At 40.2% G+C, this 18,649-nt stretch overlaps 1 protein-coding gene across 4 annotated transcripts in view; it reads left to right on the forward strand.

The window, feature by feature from the left end:
* Positions 1–18,649, forward strand: part of ADNP2 (ADNP homeobox 2) — a 31,581-nt gene that overhangs the window by 6,776 nt on the left and 6,156 nt on the right. For all 4 annotated transcript variants that reach the window (XM_027600786.2, XM_027600784.2, XM_027600785.2 and 1 more), the window contains 2 exons: positions 2,387–2,508; positions 15,778–15,867. In XM_027600786.2, the coding sequence (XP_027456587.1) occupies positions 2,401–2,508; positions 15,778–15,867 (198 nt within the window). In that variant the 5' untranslated portion in view covers positions 2,387–2,400. The remainder of the gene's footprint in view (positions 1–2,386; positions 2,509–15,777; positions 15,868–18,649) is intronic.

Consider the following 18,649-nt stretch of genomic DNA (forward strand, 5'->3'; position numbering starts at 1 on the left):
ATGGAGATGTAATTTACATATCATACAATTCTCCTATTTAAAGTATATAGCTCACTGGTGTTTAGTATATTCACAGAATTGTGCATACCTCACCACAGTTGATTTTTAGAACATTGTCATTGTTCCAGAAAGAAACCCTGTTCCCCTTAGCCATCACCTTCCATTCTCCAACAGCCCCAGGTAACTAGTATTCTACTTTCTGTCTCTGTAAATTTGTCTTTTCTGGACACTTTTTATGAATGGAATCATACAATATGTGACCCTAGTGTCTGGCTTCTTTGACTTAGCGTAATGTTCTCCAGGGCTAATCCACGTCGTAGCCCCTGTCAGTACTTCATTTCTTTTTATGGCCGAACATTTCATTGTATGTATAGACCACATTTTATTTATCCATTCATCAGTTGATGGACATGTGAGTTGTTTCTACTTTTTGGCTATTGTGAGTAATGCTGCTGTGAACATTTGTGAACAAGTTTTTGTTTGGGTGCATGTTTTTAATTTCTCTTGGGTGAAATTGATGATTCATACGGTACCTATATGTTTCATCTTTTGAGGAACTGCCAGACTGTTTTCCAGAGTGACTGCACCATTGTACGTTATTACCACAATGTAGAGAGATCCAGTTGCTCCACATCCTTTCCAACACTTGTGTTTTTTCTCATTTTTTAAATTATAGTCATCTTAGTAGGCATAAAGTTACATATTTCATTGTAATGAGTTTTGAGTTTCATTTCCCCACAGCTAATGTTGTTTAGCATCTTTTCATGTGCTTAATAGCCATTTGCATATTATCTTTGGAGAAATTCAGATCTTTTGCCCCTTTTCTTTCTTTCTTTCTTTTTTTTTTTTTAAAGATTTATTATTTTGGGGGCTCCTGGGTGGCTCAGTTGGTTGAGCAACTGCCTTCAGCTCAGGTCATGATCCTGGAGTCCCGGGATCGAGTCCCGCATCAGGCTCCCTGCTCAGTGGGGAGTCTGCTCCCTCTGACCCTCCCCCCTCTCTCTGTCTCATTCTTTCTCTCTCAAATAAATAAATAAAATCTTTAAAAAAAATAAAGATTTATTATTTTTTAGCGAGAGAGCGTGAGCAAGAGGGGCAGAGGGAGAGAGAATCTCAAGCAGACTGCACTGAGTGCAGGGCCCGATGTGGGGCTGGATCCCACGACCCTGAGATCACGACCTGAACTGAAACCATGAGTCAGACACTTAACAGGCTGTGCCACCCAGGCGCCTCTGTTTTGCCCATTTTTAAGTTGGGTTATTTGTCTTAATTATTGAGTTACAAGAGTTCTTTACATATTCTGGATATAAGTTTCTTATCAGAAAAAATGATTTGCAAATGTTTCCTCCCATTTTGTGGATTTTCTTTTTGCTTTTTTGATGGTTTCCTTTGAAGTGTAAAAGTATTTTATTTAGGGGTGCCTGGGTGGCTCAGTCAGTTAAGCGTCTGCCTTCAACTCAGGTCATGATCCCGGGGTCCTGGGATTGAGCCCTGCATCGGGCTCCCTGCTCGGCGGGGAGTCTGCTTGTCCCTCTCCCTCTGCTGCTCCCTCCTGCTCGTGTGCTCTCTCTCTCTCTCTCTCACTCAAATAAATAGAAATCTTAAAAAGTTTTATTTTGATGAAGTCCAACTTCTCTTTTTCTTTAGTTGTTAGTGGTTTTTGGTGTCTTATCTAAGGGTCCATTGCCAGATCCAAGGTCATGAAGATTTATGCCTGTTTTCTTTTAAGAGATTTAAAGTTTAAGCTCTTACATGGAGGTGTATGATCCATTTTGAGTTAATTTTTGTGTGTGATGGAAGTAAAGAGTCCAGCTTCATTCTTTGGCATGTGGATATGTAGTTGTCCTAGCATAATTTGTTGAAAATTACTCTGGGGGCGCCTGGGTGGCTCAGTCGTTAAGTGTCTGCCTTCGGCTCAGGTCATGGTCCCAGGGTCCTGGGATCGAGCCCCGCATCGGGCTCCCTGCTCAACGGGAAGCTTGTTTCTCCCTCTCCCACTCCCCCTGCTTGTGTTCCCTCTCTTGCTGTCACTGTCTCTGTCAAATAAATAAATCTTAAAAAAAAAAAAGATAAAAAAAGAAAATACTCTGTTCTTTTTTTTTTTTTTAAAGATTTATTTATTTGAGATAAAGAGAATGCTAAGTGGGGAGGCAGAGGGAGAGGGAGAGACCGTCTCAGGCAGACTCCATGCTGAGTGCAGAGCCCAACGGACTTCATCTCATGACCCCAAGATCATGACCTAAGCCGAAACCCAAGTTGGACGCCCAACCGACTGTGCCACCCATGCGCCCTGAAAATTACTCTGTTCTTAGTGTTTTACCAACTCAGTTAAATATATAGATGTCAATAAAGGTACTTAGTTTTGTTTTCTTTTTTTTTTTTTAAGGAAAAAATTCAAAAATGTTTCAAATTCCTGTGGAAAATCTTGACAACATCAGGAAGGTACGAAAGAAGGTGAAAGGCATTCTTGTGGATATTGGGCTTGACAGCTGCAAGGAGCTGCTGAAGGTGAGCACGCAGGCGGGGCTCAGGAGGACCTGGCAGCAGAGACGCGGGCCGGCCTCGCGGAGCTGAGGTCATGGCACCAGAGACGCGGGCCGGCCTCGCGGAGCTGAGGACCTGGCAGCAGAGACGCGGGCCGGCCTCGCGGAGCTGAGGTCATGGCAGCAGAGACGCAGGCCGGCCTCGCGGAGCTGAGGTCATGGCAGCAGAGACGCAGGGCTGGCCTCGCGGAGCTGAGATCTGCACCGGGACTGTTTGAAGGGTGCGCGAGGTCCCTCAGGCTGGGATTGCCAGTATTTCACATGGCTGCACAAGCGCATAATTAGTCTATACTTATGTCTTTCTGACTTAAAGTGAGCTCTTTTAAGCTGTTCAAGTTTTTAAAGTTACCTTTAGTTGGGGCTTTTTATAGTTATTAGTTATCAAATGTATTTGTTTTTGATCTTCAAAGGGAATGTGTTGAATTGTTATTCCAGCAAAAGATGACCCTAACTTAATCCCCTGGATTGTTGGAGTAATTACCAAATGGGGATTCATACATGATGTGATAGGGCTTTTCTGATTTGTGAATTTAATATATGCAGTTTTAACAAAAGTTTAAAAATTAAGGTCACAGTCACATCCTCTGGTAAGGTGTGATCTCAGAATTTTTTCCTTATAACTTGAGAATATATGGCTGGCATCTATAGTAAAGGAATAGAAATTGTTAAGTAAGGCTTGGTGTGTATCTTTAAAGCCACTGGTAATTCTATGCATGTTTTATTCATAACTGTAAAAGTAAGGACCATGTCTACTTTGAGTTTTTCTTAAACTTGTGAACAATTAAATTCACAGTATTGGCTTGGGAAGGTTTCAGTTTCTTAATTTTCTAATCTCAGACTTTCATCCAGATTGATTTTATTTATAAAAAGTGGTCTAATACTAAAAGACTAATAATTACCGGGATCCTCATTAATGGCCAGGATTGTTTTTTGCCCTCAAGTAGACAAATGCTAATTTCTGAAGGACTCCAGGAAATTGAGTGTTCAGACATTGCCACCTCGGGGAGCTCTTCCCTCTGAAGCGCTGCCTTCTCTGTTCTTGTTTGTTGTGCTTCAGAGCTCTCATAGCACCTGACACGGTTTATTATGTGCCCCCCCCCCCCCCCCCCGAATGTGAGAGGACAAGGACCTCTGTTTTGTTAATTACCTGTGATCAGGATTGTAGTCTGGCACAGAGATGTTTAATATACATATATTTAACAAGTAAGTTTTGAATGAACGAACAAAAGTAAAAACCTAAGTACAGCAATACTTTCAATAACAGACTGTGACCGAAAGTCCATTTGCAAATAAAAGGATGGGGGAGGTACCAGAGTGGAAGCTCTTGGGTAGATACTGCTGCTCAGGAATAGTCTTAAAGTCAAAGAATCTCAGAGTTCTTTGCATCTCTGTTTATAAGTCATATTTGATACATGAGGAAGAAAGCAGGGTAATTATTTGGAGATAAGATTGAGCAGGTAGATAGTAGACATAGTCCATTAGTAATAGGTAACTCTTGTAAAGTTCCTGGACCCAGTTCTGATACAACACCAGGTGTTCTGGTTTCCCACATGTGGGAGTTCTCTGAAGCGGGGAATAAAATTCTTATGGAGGCTTCATTACATAGTCAAGGTTGATTAAGTCATTCACTAATTCAACCTCCAGCCCCTCTCACTGCCCATGAAGTTGGGGTAGGCCTGAAGGTCCCAACCCTCTAATCACATGATTGGTCCTCCTGGGAACTAACTGCACCCTTGGGTAGGGTCTACAAGTCACCTTCATTAGTAACAAGACATCCATTGCACCTTTATGGTTTTGACGCATTTTCAGGAACTGTGAATGAAGACCAAATTTATCTGAGAAATATGTATTTGGTCATCTGAATGATGTTATAAATCATTTCTTATAACTTTCTTGTAAATCATTTTATTGCAGTAAGTACATGTATTTAAGTAATGTTTGTAGAGGATATATAAATAAATTAAGAACACAAGTGTATGTATATAGATACAGGATATTTCAAACGATAATATATGGGAACCCCCTACAGTGGTGCCTGGCATGTGGTAGATGCTCAAAAAATGAACCTTGAAGGTATAGTACTATCCTTCAGTAGACAGACTGAGAATGTTCTTGGGTCATTGGGGGGATAAAGAGATGACTTTTATTTTAATCTTGGCTCTTAGCTAATTATGTGCCCTTGGGCAAATCAAGTAATCTTTGGGCCTGTGTCCTTATTGCAGTGAAGGAATGTAGAGAATTAGGGTACTAGGATACTCTCCCCTGTTAGAGAAATGACAGTTTAGCAGGAGTTGAGAGACAAACTTAAGGATAATAGTGAGAAACAGGCAGGAAGATCACTTCTAGCTGGGGAGGCTAGAGTAGCCTTTATGGAGATGAGATTTGAACTGTTTTTTGTTTGTTTTTAAAGAATGGGTAGGATTACCCAGTGGAAAGAATTAGAAAGGGTATTCCAGAAACATGGAATTTAAAACCACAACCCAGTTGATTAACCCCATCAAACTAGGCTGAGTGAATTCAGGAACACATTACCCTTTAACCATATCAAACAATCATTCTCATTTTACCATGTTTGCTTTAACATTTGTTCACTTGTGTGTGTGTGTGTGTGTCATACTTCAAGTGTCTGTTTTCTAAGAATAAGGATGTGTCTCTTAGGTTAGCACAGGATGGTTATCAGCTGAAGTAAGCTGGTATTTTTATCTTGTCTGATCATTTATAGCACTCCTGCCTGTCTGTGATGGACCCAGTCTAGGGTCAGGCATGGCCTTCAGTTGTCGTTTCTCTTTCGTCTCCTTGAATGTGAATTCACTTTTTCAATGGAATTCTGTTCCAAAATTGGTTTTGTTTTATTCTTAGATAAAACATGAGTAATAACTACAATTTTTCATCCTGGTATCCTTTGTTTTTGACATTGTATAGAACAATATTCCTCAGTAACTTCTTCCTTAGTCAGCCTAAGAATGTGTTTACTCATCTGAATTTGTTCAAGACTTGTTTACTTTCTTGACTGTGCTGACACAGATACGTACATATTTCTCAAGGGAAAATTGAGAGATTTGAATGGCTTACAACTATTAAGTTAGTTAGATTAACTATTGGGCTAAATGTTACTAATTCTTCTGGGGGGAAAATTTTGTTTTTTTTAAATCTGGAGTTCTGTATTTTATAAAATTGTTTAAAATTCAAGGAATGTGAAGTTCAGTTTAGAAAAATTAGGAAGTATACGCAGAAATATAGATACAAGAAGATTCATTTGTAAGCCATTACCCAAAATATGCATTGTTAACATTGTTGTATGTCTTTCTAGATTTTTTTTAAGTGGGAGATCAAACTAAGATACTGTACTAGCTTTGTTTTGTCTTTTCACTCAATCTCATATTAATAATTCTTTCCCATGTCAGATGCATTTATTCTTAATCCCCCATAGTACTTAGAATTTCTTGGTTTCAAGCAAGAGAAACAAACACTAGACCAACTTAAGCTAAAGGGAATTTACTGGAAGACTGAGCCTTCCAGAGTCTGTACTGGAGACTGAAGCAGCTGAGGGAACACCTGTCCGTAGTTCTTTCTACTTCCTTACCTAGCATTTCAAATTTCAGTGAGGTGTCACTTTGCCTTCTCTGATTTCCAAAGTGTCTGGGACTCTATTTGTCCCAAGAGTTAAGACCTCAAATTTTAGGCTATACAGTTCTTGTTGAAAGCCTGTCTGAGAAAAATGAACTTTAGGGAAGATAGACTCTTCCAAGAACCTTATCTTCTTTTCTAAAAGTAGATCTCAACCCCGCTACTCATTAGAGTTTCTTGATTTTTTTGAAAGTTAACATTTGATCACTTAAAGTAGGGGCTGGCTATGTAATTTACAGGGCACTGTGCACAATGAAAATGTGGACCTGGGCTGGCCTACAGGCCTGTTGTCCCAACCCACAGCATGTGGGCGACTCCTACGGGATAACATCCTCTGTGCTGGGGTGCTCATGGTACCTGGATCCAGGCAGGGTTCGAAGTCCCCACCTTGACCCCTTCTCTCCCTGAGTCTGTGCTGTGCTTCCACTGGAGGTGATGATGGAATGTGGACTTCCTGACAGCTTGGTTCCTGCCCCAAGTGGTAGAGGAGAGAGGGAGTGGGTGCAGGATGAGGGCAGAGAGAGGGAGGAGGTTGGGGTGAGTGGGAGACAGAGAGCAGGGACAGACTCTTTCCCTGGAAGTAGGACCGTGTGTGAGCTGAAGCTCCAGGCTCCTGACGTGTGCCCCATTGTCCTGTCAGACTTACTTTTATAAAACACAGATATTATTACTATTTTTTTAAAGGTTTTATTTGACAGAGAGAAAGAGCCAGTGAGCACAAGCAGAGGGAATGGCAGAGGGAGAGGGAGAAGCAGGCTCTGCACCGAGCAGGGAGCCTGACGTGGGGCTCGATCCCAGGCCCCTGGGATCATGGCCTGAGCCGAAGGCAGCCGCTAACCATCTTGAGCCACCTGGGTGCCCCCAAAATTAAAGTTATTAACAATTTCAAGATGGTGACGACAGAGCGTTAAACCCCAGCACTGGCCTGTCTGAGCATAGGGCCCTGTGTAGCTTCGCTAGTCCTGTGACTTCTCCTTCCTGGAGAAGCCCTCACTGGTATTTTCGAAGACCCTCTCAGACTTTTTTTTTTTAAGATTTTATTTATTTATCTGAGAGAGACAGTGTGTGGATGCGTGTGCGGGAGAGAGCCTGTGCAAGAGAGAGCACCAGTGAGTGGCAGAGGAAGAAGGATAAGCAGACTCCCTGCTAAGCAGGGACCCTGGCTGGGGGCCCGAACCCACAACCTTGGGATCATGACCTGAGCCAAAGACAGCCAAAGGCAGATGCTTAACTGACTGAGCCACCCAGGCACCCCCAGATTTTTTAAAAATATTTAATAATTTAGTTTATTTAATCTCATATGTTAAAAATATTTCAGTATGCAATCAGTATAAAGTAATGAAATATTTTGCCCACTTTTTTCTCTTAAATCTTCCAAGCATATTTAAAGATATTTTTTATTATGATAAAATATATATAATAAATTTGTCATCTTTCCCATTTTTAAGTACACAGTTCATTAGCATTAATAGTGTTCACACTGTTTTACAACTATCTGCAGTATCTACATATGACCCCTGAACTTCATGAGGGGTTAGGAGCACTGACCCCACCTTCCTCTACACAGTCAAATCCGGGTATAACTTTTGACTCCCCCCCCAAACTTAGCTAATAGTCCACTGTTGCCCAGAATCCTTACTGACAGCATCAACAGTCAACCAATGTATGTTATATGTATTATATACTGTGTTCTTACAATAAAGTAAGCTAGAGGAAAGAAAATGTTAAGAAATCTAAGAATATGCATTTATAATACTTTATGTATATTCATTAAGGAAAAAAGTCTGGGCGCCTGGGTGGCTCAGTCGTTAAGCGTCTGCCTTTGGCTCAGGTCATGATCCCAGGGTCCTGGGATCGAGCCCCACATCGGGCTCCCTGCTCAGCGGGAAGCCTGCTTCTCCCTCTCCCACTCCCCCTGCTTCTGTTCCTGCTCTCACTGTCTCTCTCTGTCAAATAAATAAATAAAATCTTTAAAAAAAAAAAAAAAAAAAAAAAAAAAAAAGAAAAAAGTCTGTGTGTAAGTGGACTTGTGCAGTTCAAACCTGTGTTGTTTAAGGGCCCACTGTGTTTCCAAAATTTTCATCACCTCTAAACATGAAACAGTAACTCCCATCCTTTCTACCCCAGCCCCTGGTAACCTATAGTCTACCCCAGCTCGATTTGCCTACTGTAGATGTTTCATGTAAGTGGAATTTTTTTGTGTCTGGCTTATTTCACTTATGTTAATGTTTTCAAGCTTCATCCATGTTGTAGCATGTATCAAAATGTAATGCCTTTTTGTGGCTAAATCATATCCATTGTATGAATACACCACATTTTGTTGAGTACTTCATCCCTTGTTATACATTTGGGTTGATCCCATGTTTTGGCTATTGTGAAGGATGCTGCAGTGAACTTTGGCTGACAAGTATCTATTTGAGCCCCTGTTTTCATTTTTTTGGGTATATACCTAGGAGTAGAATTGCTAGGTCATGTAATTTTATGTTTAGCTTTTTGAGGAACTACCAGCCTGTTTCCACAGTGGCTTCACCCTTCTCCACTCTGGCCAGCAGTGTGTGAGGGGCCCACTTTGTCAACATCCCTGCCAACACTTGCTATTTTTTTTTTTTAATATTTATTTATCTGATAGAGATAGCGAGAGCAGGAACACAAGCAGGGGGAGTGGGAGAGGGAGAAGCAGGCTTCCCGCCGAGCAGGGAGCCCGATGCGGGGCTCGATCCCAGGACCCTGGGATCACGACCTGAGCCGAAGGACTGAGCCACCCAGGCACCCAACACTTGCTATTTTCTCTGTTTTTTTCCCCTTCCTCTTTTTCTCCCCTACTCCCTTGCCATCTTAGTGGCTAATGATGTTGAGCATCTTTCATGTGTTTTTTTGGCCATTTGTATACCCTCCTCAGAGATTTCTGTTTAAATCCTTTACCCAGTTTTTAATTGGATTATTTGTCTTTCTGTTGTTGAATTGCAGTTCTTTATTCTGGATGGTTAAACTCTCATTAGATATGATTTGCGGATATTTTCTCCCATTCTGTAGGTTTCTTTTGACTTTCTTGATAGTATCTTTCAATGCAAAAAGATTTTAAATTTTGAAAAAGTCCAGTTTACCTATTTTTGTTATTGTTGTTGCTGGTGCTTTTTATGTCATATCTGAGAACCCATTGCCAAATCCAGTCATGAAGATTCTTTTATATATTTTCTTTTTTTTTTTTTTCTTTTGTATATTTTCTTCTAAGAGGTTTATGGTTGTATTTCTTTTTGTTTAAATCATTGATCCATTTTTTTAAAGATTTTATTTATTAATTTGAGAGAGAGAATGAGCAAGAGAGAGAGAAGGAGCAGGGGGAGGGGCAGAGGGAGAGGGAGAAGCAGACTCCCCACAGAGCAGGGGGAGCCCGACATGGGGCTTGATCTCGGGACCCCGAGATCATGACCTGAGCTGAAGGGAGACGCTTAACTGACTGAGCCACCCAGGCACCCCTCATTGATCCATTTTGAATTAATTTTTGAATGTGGTGTGAAGTAGGAGTCCAACTTTGTTCTTTTGCCTGTGGAAATTCATTGTCCCAGCACCATTTATTGAAGATACTGTTTTTCCCTCATTGAATGGACTTGGCATCCTTGTCAAAAATCAGTTGGCCATGGAAGCTTGGGTTTATTTCTGGGCTCTCAATTCTGTTTGATTGGTCTGTATGTCCTTATGCTGGTACTACACTTTTTTTTTTTTTAAGATTTTATTTTTAAGTAATCTCTATACCCAACCTGGGCTTGAACGTACAGCCCCAAGATCAAGAGTCACATGCTCCACTGAATGAGCCAGCCAGGTGCCCCTACACTGATCATTACTGTACCTTTGTAGTAACTTTTGAAATCGGGAGGTGTGAGCCTTCCAACTTTGTTCTTTTTTTTTTTTTTCCTTTCAGTATTGTTTTGGCTATTTGGGACCCCTTGCAATTCCATATGAATTTGAGGATTCGGTTTTCCATTTCTGCAGAAGAGAATTGGAATTTTGATAGGGATTGTGTTGTAGGTCACTTTGGGTAGTATTGATATCTGAACAATATCCCTTCCCATGAATAGAATGTCTTTCTGTTTATTTAGGTACTTATTCTTGGCTCTTCACTGTATCAAGTTTATTTCTTTGCTGTCCTGTTCAGAGTGGCCCCATTTTTGCAGGTGACCCTACACTTAACTTCTGTGCATCAAGTCATAGATTAGATTGAGACATTTAAACCAGTGCTTACAAATTGTCGTGTCCTGAGCCCAGCCCCTATAGCTAGCAATCTTTAGAGACCTATATATGTATAAAGAGGTATTCAAAAATTTATTAACCTGTTTCTACATCTTATCTATAAAAATATATTGAAATATGTTTAGTATATTCTATTTATTTCCTAATAGTTTTTTTTTTTCTTTCTTACTAGCTTTTTTTTGCAGGGGGGTGGCTGCATCTGGCATTGGAGAACACTGCTTCCCCTAAACCCCCTTCTCTTATCTCCTGGGACAAAACATTGCTGTTTCTTTCTTCCTTTTCCAGTATTTTCTTATAAAAAATTAAAATCTACAGAAATGTTGAAAGGGTTACACAGTGAAAACCCATCTACCTACACCCAAATTCTATGGAATTATCATTTATATATGTGTGTATGCATAAATATATTTATACAGTCCCCTGTAAAACAATTACATGTATGTACATATAAACAGTTATATATATTAAACACTTATGTGTTTGAATTTAGCCCATCATTCTATCTTATTTTTTGTGCATTTCAAAGAAAGTTGCAGCAATAGTACATTTTACCCTTACCTTCTTTCAGCATACGTGTCACTAGAGTTTAGTGTTTGTTAGCTTTTTGGGCAGGGTGGGGAGAAGGAATTTATATGCTGTGAAATGCACTTAAGTTTCTCCATGGGGCGCCTGGGTGGCTCAGTCGTTAGGCTGAGCCTTCGGCTCAGGTCATGATCTCAGGGTCCTGGGATCGAGCCCCGCATCGGGCTCCCTGCTCAGCAAGAGGCCTGCTTCTCCCTCTCCTGCCCCCCCTGCTTGTGTTCCCTCTCTCGCTGTGACTCTTTCTGTCAAATAGATAGATAGATAGATAGATAGATAGATAGATAGATTGATAGAAAAGAAATGCACTTGTTTCTCCAAATGATGATTTTTTGACGTGCACACCCTCCTGTAATACAAGTCTCCCATCAAGATAAGGACAGTTCTATCACTCCGGAAGGTTCTCCTCAAGCCCTGTTTCGGTCAGGCCTTGTCCCCACCCCACTGGCTACCAGTGTTCTGAAATTTTGTACTGTAGATTAGATTTGCCTGTTCTGCAGTTTTATGTAAATGAAATTATAATTGCTCCTGTGTGGGATTTTTCCGTGTGGTTGCAATATTCCATTACATGGGTGGATTAGTTTATTGGTCTTTTCTCCTGATGGTGGACCAGTTTTTAGTCATTATGAATAAGTTTCTCCTTATAAAAGTATTTTTGTGAACATCTGTTTAGTTTTATAGGAAATGGCTACTATATGATTCTACATTCCTGTCAGTACTGTGTGAGGGTTTCAGTCGTACCCTTACTTACCATTTGGTGGTATTGGTTTTTTAAAAAATTTTGAAATAAAGGGGCACCTGGGTGGCTTAGTCAGTTAAGCAGCTGCCTTGGGCTTAGGTCATGATCTCAGGGTCCTGTGATGGAGCCCCATGGCGGGCTCTCTGCTCAGTGGGGGTCTGCTTCTCCGTCTCCCTGCCACTCTGCCTACTTGTGCGCGCGCTCTCTCTCTCTCTCTCTCTCTGTCAAATAAATAAATACAATCTTTAAAAAAATTTTTGGAAATAAAGCTGTATTACACTGGCAGTAAGAATGTTTATTATATTACCGTACAGTGTGATTATTAGCTGCATCTTCTCTGTAGATCCCTTTTTCAGGTTGAGGAAGTTCCTTACTCCTACCTTGGTGAGAGCAAAAATTGTGACTAGATGTTGAATTTTGTTAAAGTGATTTTTCTGTATCAAGATAATTGTCTTTTTTAAGTCTAATATAGTGAACAACGTGGTTTGATTTTCTTTTTTAAAAAATAAACTCTTAAACCAATCTGTATCTCTGGGAGAAATTCTGCTTGGTTCTTTTATATGTTGGGTTGATTTGTAGAATGTTTGTTAAGGATTTTTGCATCTGTATTCATGAGTGATACGGTCTGTAGTTTCAGTTTTTTGTAGTATCTTTGTCTAGTTTTGGTGTCAGGGTAATTCTGGCCTCATGGAATGAACTGGGAATCGTTTCTTCCTCTTTATTTTCTGGAAGTTTGTGAATTGATATTTTCTTCTGTAAATGTTTATTTATTTATTTATTTATTTTAAAGATTTTATTTATTTATTTGAGAGAGAGAATGAGAGAGAGCACGAGAGGGAAGAGGGTCAGAGGGAGAAGCAGACTCCCTGCCGAGCGGGGAGCCCGATGCGGGACTCGATCCCGGGACTCCAGGATCATGACCTGAGCCGAAGGCAGACGCCCAACGACTGAGCCACCCAGGCGCCCCTCTTCTGTAAATGTTTAGAATTCCTAACAAAGCAATCTAGAGTTGGGTTTTTTTTTTTTTTAAGACTTTATTTATTTATTTGACAGACAGTGAGAGAGGGAACACAAGCAGGGGGAGCATCCCACAAACTTGATTTTACTATGTTTCCACTTTCATTCAGTTTTGAAATACTGTCTAATTTCGCTCCTGATTTCTTCTTTGATCCATGGATTAGAAGTAAGTTGTTTAATTTCTAGGATTAGGGGATTTTCTATATACCTTGTGTTACAGATTTCTTTAATTTTGCTTGAGTTGGAGACCATACTTCATAATTATTTTAGTCCTTTTAAGTTTATTGAGACTTACTTTATGGCTCTGCATAAGCTCTGTCTTGGTAAATGTTTCATGTTTATTTGCTGTTATTGGGTAGAGAGGTCTGTCAGTGTTAGGTCAGGTTGGTTGATTGTGTTTGGTCCTTTCTGACCTTCCTGATTTTTGTGTGAGTGTCCTACCACTCACTGAGAGAAGAGGGCGTGTTGACGTCCCCAACTATAAATTTGGATTTGATTATTTCTCTTTTCAATTCAGTTTTTGCTTCATGTACTTTCTCTTTCTAAAGTGCATACGTGTTTGGATTGCTTTGTCCTGCTAACGAATTGACCCTGTTACCATTATGAAGTGACTTCCTATCCATGTTAATATTCTTTCTTCCCCCTGAAGTCTACTTTGTGTGGTGGTAATGTAATTCCTCCAGCTTTCTTTTGATTAATAGCACGACACATCTCTTTCTTTCACCTTTCATGTGTCTATGTCTTTATATTTAAAGTGAGATTTTTGTAGATAGCATGTAATTGGATCTTGTTTTCGTTTGCCCAGTCTGATAGCCTATGCCTCCTAATTTAAGTATTTAGACCAGGGGTAGGCAAACTATGGTTTGTGGGACAAACCTGGCTTGCTATTTTGTAAATAAACGTTTTTGGAATGTAGCCATGCTTGTTAGTGTTTATGGCTGCTTTTGTGCCTGATGGTGGCACTGGGTTGTGTGAGAGCTTGAATGGCTGGCAAAGCTCTAAATATTTATTATCTGGCTTTTAGTTCAAGAAAGGTTTGCAGGGGCGCCTGGGTGGCTCAGTCGTTAAGCGTCTGCCTTTGGCCACGTCATGATCTCAGGGTGCTGGGATCGATGCAAGCTCCACATCAGGCTCCCCGTGCTTGGCGGGGAGCCTGCTTCTCCCTCTCCCCCTCCCCCGGCTTGTGTTCCCTCTCTTGCTGTCTCTCTCTGTCAAATAAATAAATAAAAATCTTAAAAAGAAAAAAAGAAAAGGTTTCCAGCCCCTGTTATTTAATATTAATTAATGGTTATTGATATGGTTGAGTTTGAATCTCCTGTCTTTCTGTTTATTTTTACTTGAATTTTCTGTTTTGGTTTTTTTTTATTCTTTGCTTTCTTTTGGATTGAATATTTTTCATGATTCCATTTTATCTCCATTGTTGGCTTATTAGCTATATGTATTTGTTTACCTTTCTAATATACTCCTTCACATATAAGAACTTTAGAAGTGTCGCCTGGCTGGCTCAGTTGGAGCGTGCGACTCTTGAACCTTGGGATTATGAGTTTGGGCCCGATGTGGGGTGGGGTAGAGATTACTTAAAAAATAAATAAAAATTAAAAAAAAAAAAGAGGGCGCCTGGGTGGCTCAGTTGGTTAAGCGACTGCCTATGGCTCAGGTCATGATCCTGGAGTCCCGGGATCGAGTCCCGCATCAGGCTCCCTGCTGAGCAGGGAGTCTGCTTCTCCCTCTGACCCTCTCCCCTCTCATGCTCTCTCTCTATCTCATTCTCTCTCTCAAATAAATAAATAAAATCTTTAAAAAAAAAAAAAAGAACCTTACAATACTAGGCTTTTGTTTCCCATTCCAGCTTTTGTGTTGTTACCATATAGTTTACTTCTATATATATTATAAACCTCAGAGTACGTTATTTCCAATTTAAATCCTTATAATAGGGAAGCCTGGGTGGCTCAGTTGTTAAGCATCTGCCTTCGGCTCAGGGTCCTGGGATTGAGCCCTGCATTGGGCTCTCTGTTCCGCAGGAAGCCTGCTTCTCCCTCTCCCACTCCCCCTGCTTGTGTTCCTTCTCTCGCTGTGTCTCTCTGTCAAATAAATAAAATCGTTAAAAAAAAAATAAATAAATCCTTATAATAATTTGTACTTTTCTCTAGTTCTGAGTTGAGTTGGTAAGCAGTGTATTAGCATAGGTATATTTCAAGGCAATTGTTATATTATTATCTGGCTTAACTGATTCTTTTTTATATTACCAATCTTTATTATAAAAACGGCAATATAAACTGTGAAAGTTAGAAAGTACAGGTAGTCATTTCTTTAGAAAATAAAATTTAAAATGCCATGTTCCTGCCATTCAGAGATTACCACTATTAACATCTTGTTCAGCTTTTTTATTACTTTCTCAGTTACTTTCATCTTTCTCTGTCATTAAATGTGTGTCTTTCTTACTAACACCCAGTCCATATTCAGATCTCTCCAGTTTCCCCCAAATATGTTTTACACTTGGTTTGTTTAACCCAGGATTAATTGTGAACCCCATTGCATCTGATTGTTCAGTTCTCAGTGTCCAACACCCTCCACCCTATTCTCACCCCCTTTCTGTTGTGTTAGCCACACCCTTGTCCACACCGCCCTCCGCAGGGCTGACTCTGGGTGTCCTTGGTCAGGCACACACTGGGAGCTCCCACTTCATACTCTCCCTGGCAAATCCTCCAAGTACTCACCACTGATGGAAGACGGCATTCACTCATGCAGCTTTGATCTTTTAAAAATTATTGGTGGGAAATCTCACCTGTTTATTTCTTATAAAACTATAATTTTTATAATTTAAAACTTTAAATGGATTATTTCAGCCTTTTCCTCCTTTCTCGTGCTTTATGGGTGCTTTGCCATAGTCTGTTCATGGGCTGTGTTTTCATTTCACTTTCCCATGCAGATTTCTTAGGTGCTAAATAATCCCTTCAGGTTATTAAATATTTCTTTATCTTCTGAAATTGCTTAATGATCTCTCTTTTTCTCCCTTTTTAAAAGGACCTCAAAGGCTTTGATCCAGGAGAGAAGTACTTCTTTAACACATCATGGGGAGATATTTCTCTCTGGGAACCTTCTGGAAAGAAAGTGGTATGTATTTTTGTATTTGATTTTTATATTTCCTCAGAAGTTGGGGGTAAGTGTCACTTCAGTTCTGGGGAACATCACACGTTACTGGGATCAATAAGGAAGGGGGAGGCGGGAAAAAGAAAAACAAAGTTTAAACGCTTTATAGTAAAGAATCATTGTTACTTTGAGAGTTTTCTGTATATAAAGTTGATAATGTGATGTAGTGAAACTATTTGTCCTTGATCATAAGATGCCACTCATGTAAGAAGGGCCTTGGATTTATAACTATTCTGAGTAAAAAAGAATTGCCATGTCATTATGTATGATGAAGGTTCATCCTGGTTTCAGAAGCTTCATTGATCTTTGATGGGGCGCTTGCGTGGCTCAGTTGGTTAAGCCTCTGCTTTTGGCTCAGGTCATGATCTCCAGGTTCTGGGATCAAGCCCCATGTCAGGCTCCTGCTCAATGGGAAGTCTGCTTCTCTCTCTGCCCCTCCCCCTGCTCCTGTGTGTTCTCTCTCTCTCCCTCTCAAATAAATAAAATCTTAAAAAAAAAAAATGGATCTTTGAGATGAGGAACACAGTTTATAATAATTGGAGACCTCAAACCTAAGCAGATTGAAACTAAATTATGCTTATTAAAGTGTTTTCTTCTGGAAAACCTTTCCTGCCACCCAGCCATCCATAACACTGGCACCTTCATCAGTATCAAGCTCAGCATGTCTCGGGTTTGCTTTAACTGTGTCCCCGTCTCCACCACCCTCCCCTCCATTTGTCCAAGCCGTGTTGGCCTTGGGACTTTTGGCTTTAAAAATTTTTTTCCTATTACAAGTCAATCATTGTTCTGTCACAGTTTTCTTTAAAAACACTTCTGTTGCCAACAGTCCTCCTGTGTTCCACTTTTCTGCTTTTGGGTTGTGTCCCACCGGTTGGTCTCCTGCCGCAAGATGCCTTGAAACCACTTTGATTTGGTTATTCTCCTGCTTGAAACAGCACATGGCTGTTCAAATATGCCTTGCTTTGAAGACCTTGACTTCATGAATCTTACGTATCACTCTTTTTCTCTTCTGAATTCTCAGAAGATCCTCTAAAGTAACATGCAGTATAATAATATATAATTATAAGCTTTTCATCAAGAAACACTTTTTGAGTACCTGCTACAAAGTAGGTAAAGCATTTTGAGTCCCTGATACAAATAGGTACAAGTTAGGTATTTTTTTCTTAAGATGTTTGTTTTTGTTGGGGTGAATAGGGCCTAGGCATAAAGTGTTAACCGTATGAAATAGTAGAGATCGAATTTGTTGATTAAATACTATATTCAGAAAAACCACCACTGCCCAGTGTGGTAGAGACTGTGCTGTGGCTAGATGACTGCCTTACTCCTCTTTGTTCCTACGGTGGCAGAAATGTGCACTCAGGCTGGAATGTGTGGCCGATGCTACAGTGAGGTCCTCAGGGGCTCAGAGAAAAGAGATTTGTTAGATGTTAGGGTTTTGGGGACAGAGACCTGCTGAGGTTCTACTGGGTAATAGAACTCAGTCTGGGACCTGAGGAAGCAGCCTCAGACTGAGTGGCAGGGGGATGGTGCATGTCCAGGGTAAGGATTGCTGCCAGCACCCAGTCCCCCTCACTCTACTGTTCTGCATCTGGCCTTGGTCATTTTTCTTCCTCTGTTGCCAGTAGGGCCCAGGTCTCACACTTGCCTTGCTCCCGAGTGATCACTCATCCTGGAACTTTCACAGGGGCCTTTTATAGGAATATAGGCTTTCATTTCTCTTGGGTAAGTGCCTAGGCTTGAAATTGCTGGATTGTATATAGTAAATAAGTACATATTTCTCTTTATAACAAACTGCCAGACTGTTTTCCAAAGTGGCTTTACCATTTTGCCCAGTGATGTAGGAGGTCTAGTTACTCTGCATCTAAGCTAGACTTGATTCTGCTGGGTTATGGTGCTTATGGATTTATCCACTTATTTTCCACTTTTTAATAGGTGTGTAGGGGCACCTTCCCTGGCTTTAATTTGCATTTCCCTGGTGACTAATGATGTTGAGCATCTTTTCATATGTTTATCTGGCATCTGGAGGCCCTCTTTGGTAAAGTGTTCATATCTTTTGCCCATTTGCTAAACATTGCGTTATTTTTTTCGTATTGAGACTTGAACATGTCTACAACATGTATTCTGGATACAAGTCCTTTATTAGGTATGACATTTGCAAATACTGTCTCCTAGCCGGTGGCTTGTCTTTTTATTTTTTAAACAGTGTCTTTTACAGAGCAGAAGCTTTCTTGCTTTGATGAGGTTCAGTTTGTCAATTTTTTCTTCTATGGATCTTGTTTATGTTTTCGTATTTAAGAAATCTTTACCTAACCCAAAGATCTATTCAGCACTAGCAGTAACATGCAGCTGTTAGTAATTTCTGTTGGCTCTTTCATTGAGTGTAATTTTCATTGACTAACTGGTTTTTTACTATAGTATTTCTTTCAGTATAAAACACACCATTATCACTGGGATGCCTGGCTGGCTCAGTTGGTGGAACATGCTACTCTTCATTTTGGGGTTGTAAATTGGAGCCTCACATTGGGTGTAGAGATTACTTAAATAATAAATCTAAAAAAATGTATAATTCAAGTATAATTGACATACAATGATAGTTTCAGATGCACAACTGTGATTTAGTAACTCTTTACATTTCTCAGTGCTCACCATGATAAGTGTAATCACCATCTGTTACCGTACGTTACTACAAAATTATTGCCTATGTTCCGAGATACACCATTTTTTAATGAACCTCTAATAATACTAA

The sequence above is a fragment of the Zalophus californianus genome, chromosome 14 (assembly GCF_009762305.2).
Source record: "Zalophus californianus isolate mZalCal1 chromosome 14, mZalCal1.pri.v2, whole genome shotgun sequence".
NCBI lineage: Eukaryota > Metazoa > Chordata > Mammalia > Carnivora > Otariidae > Zalophus > Zalophus californianus.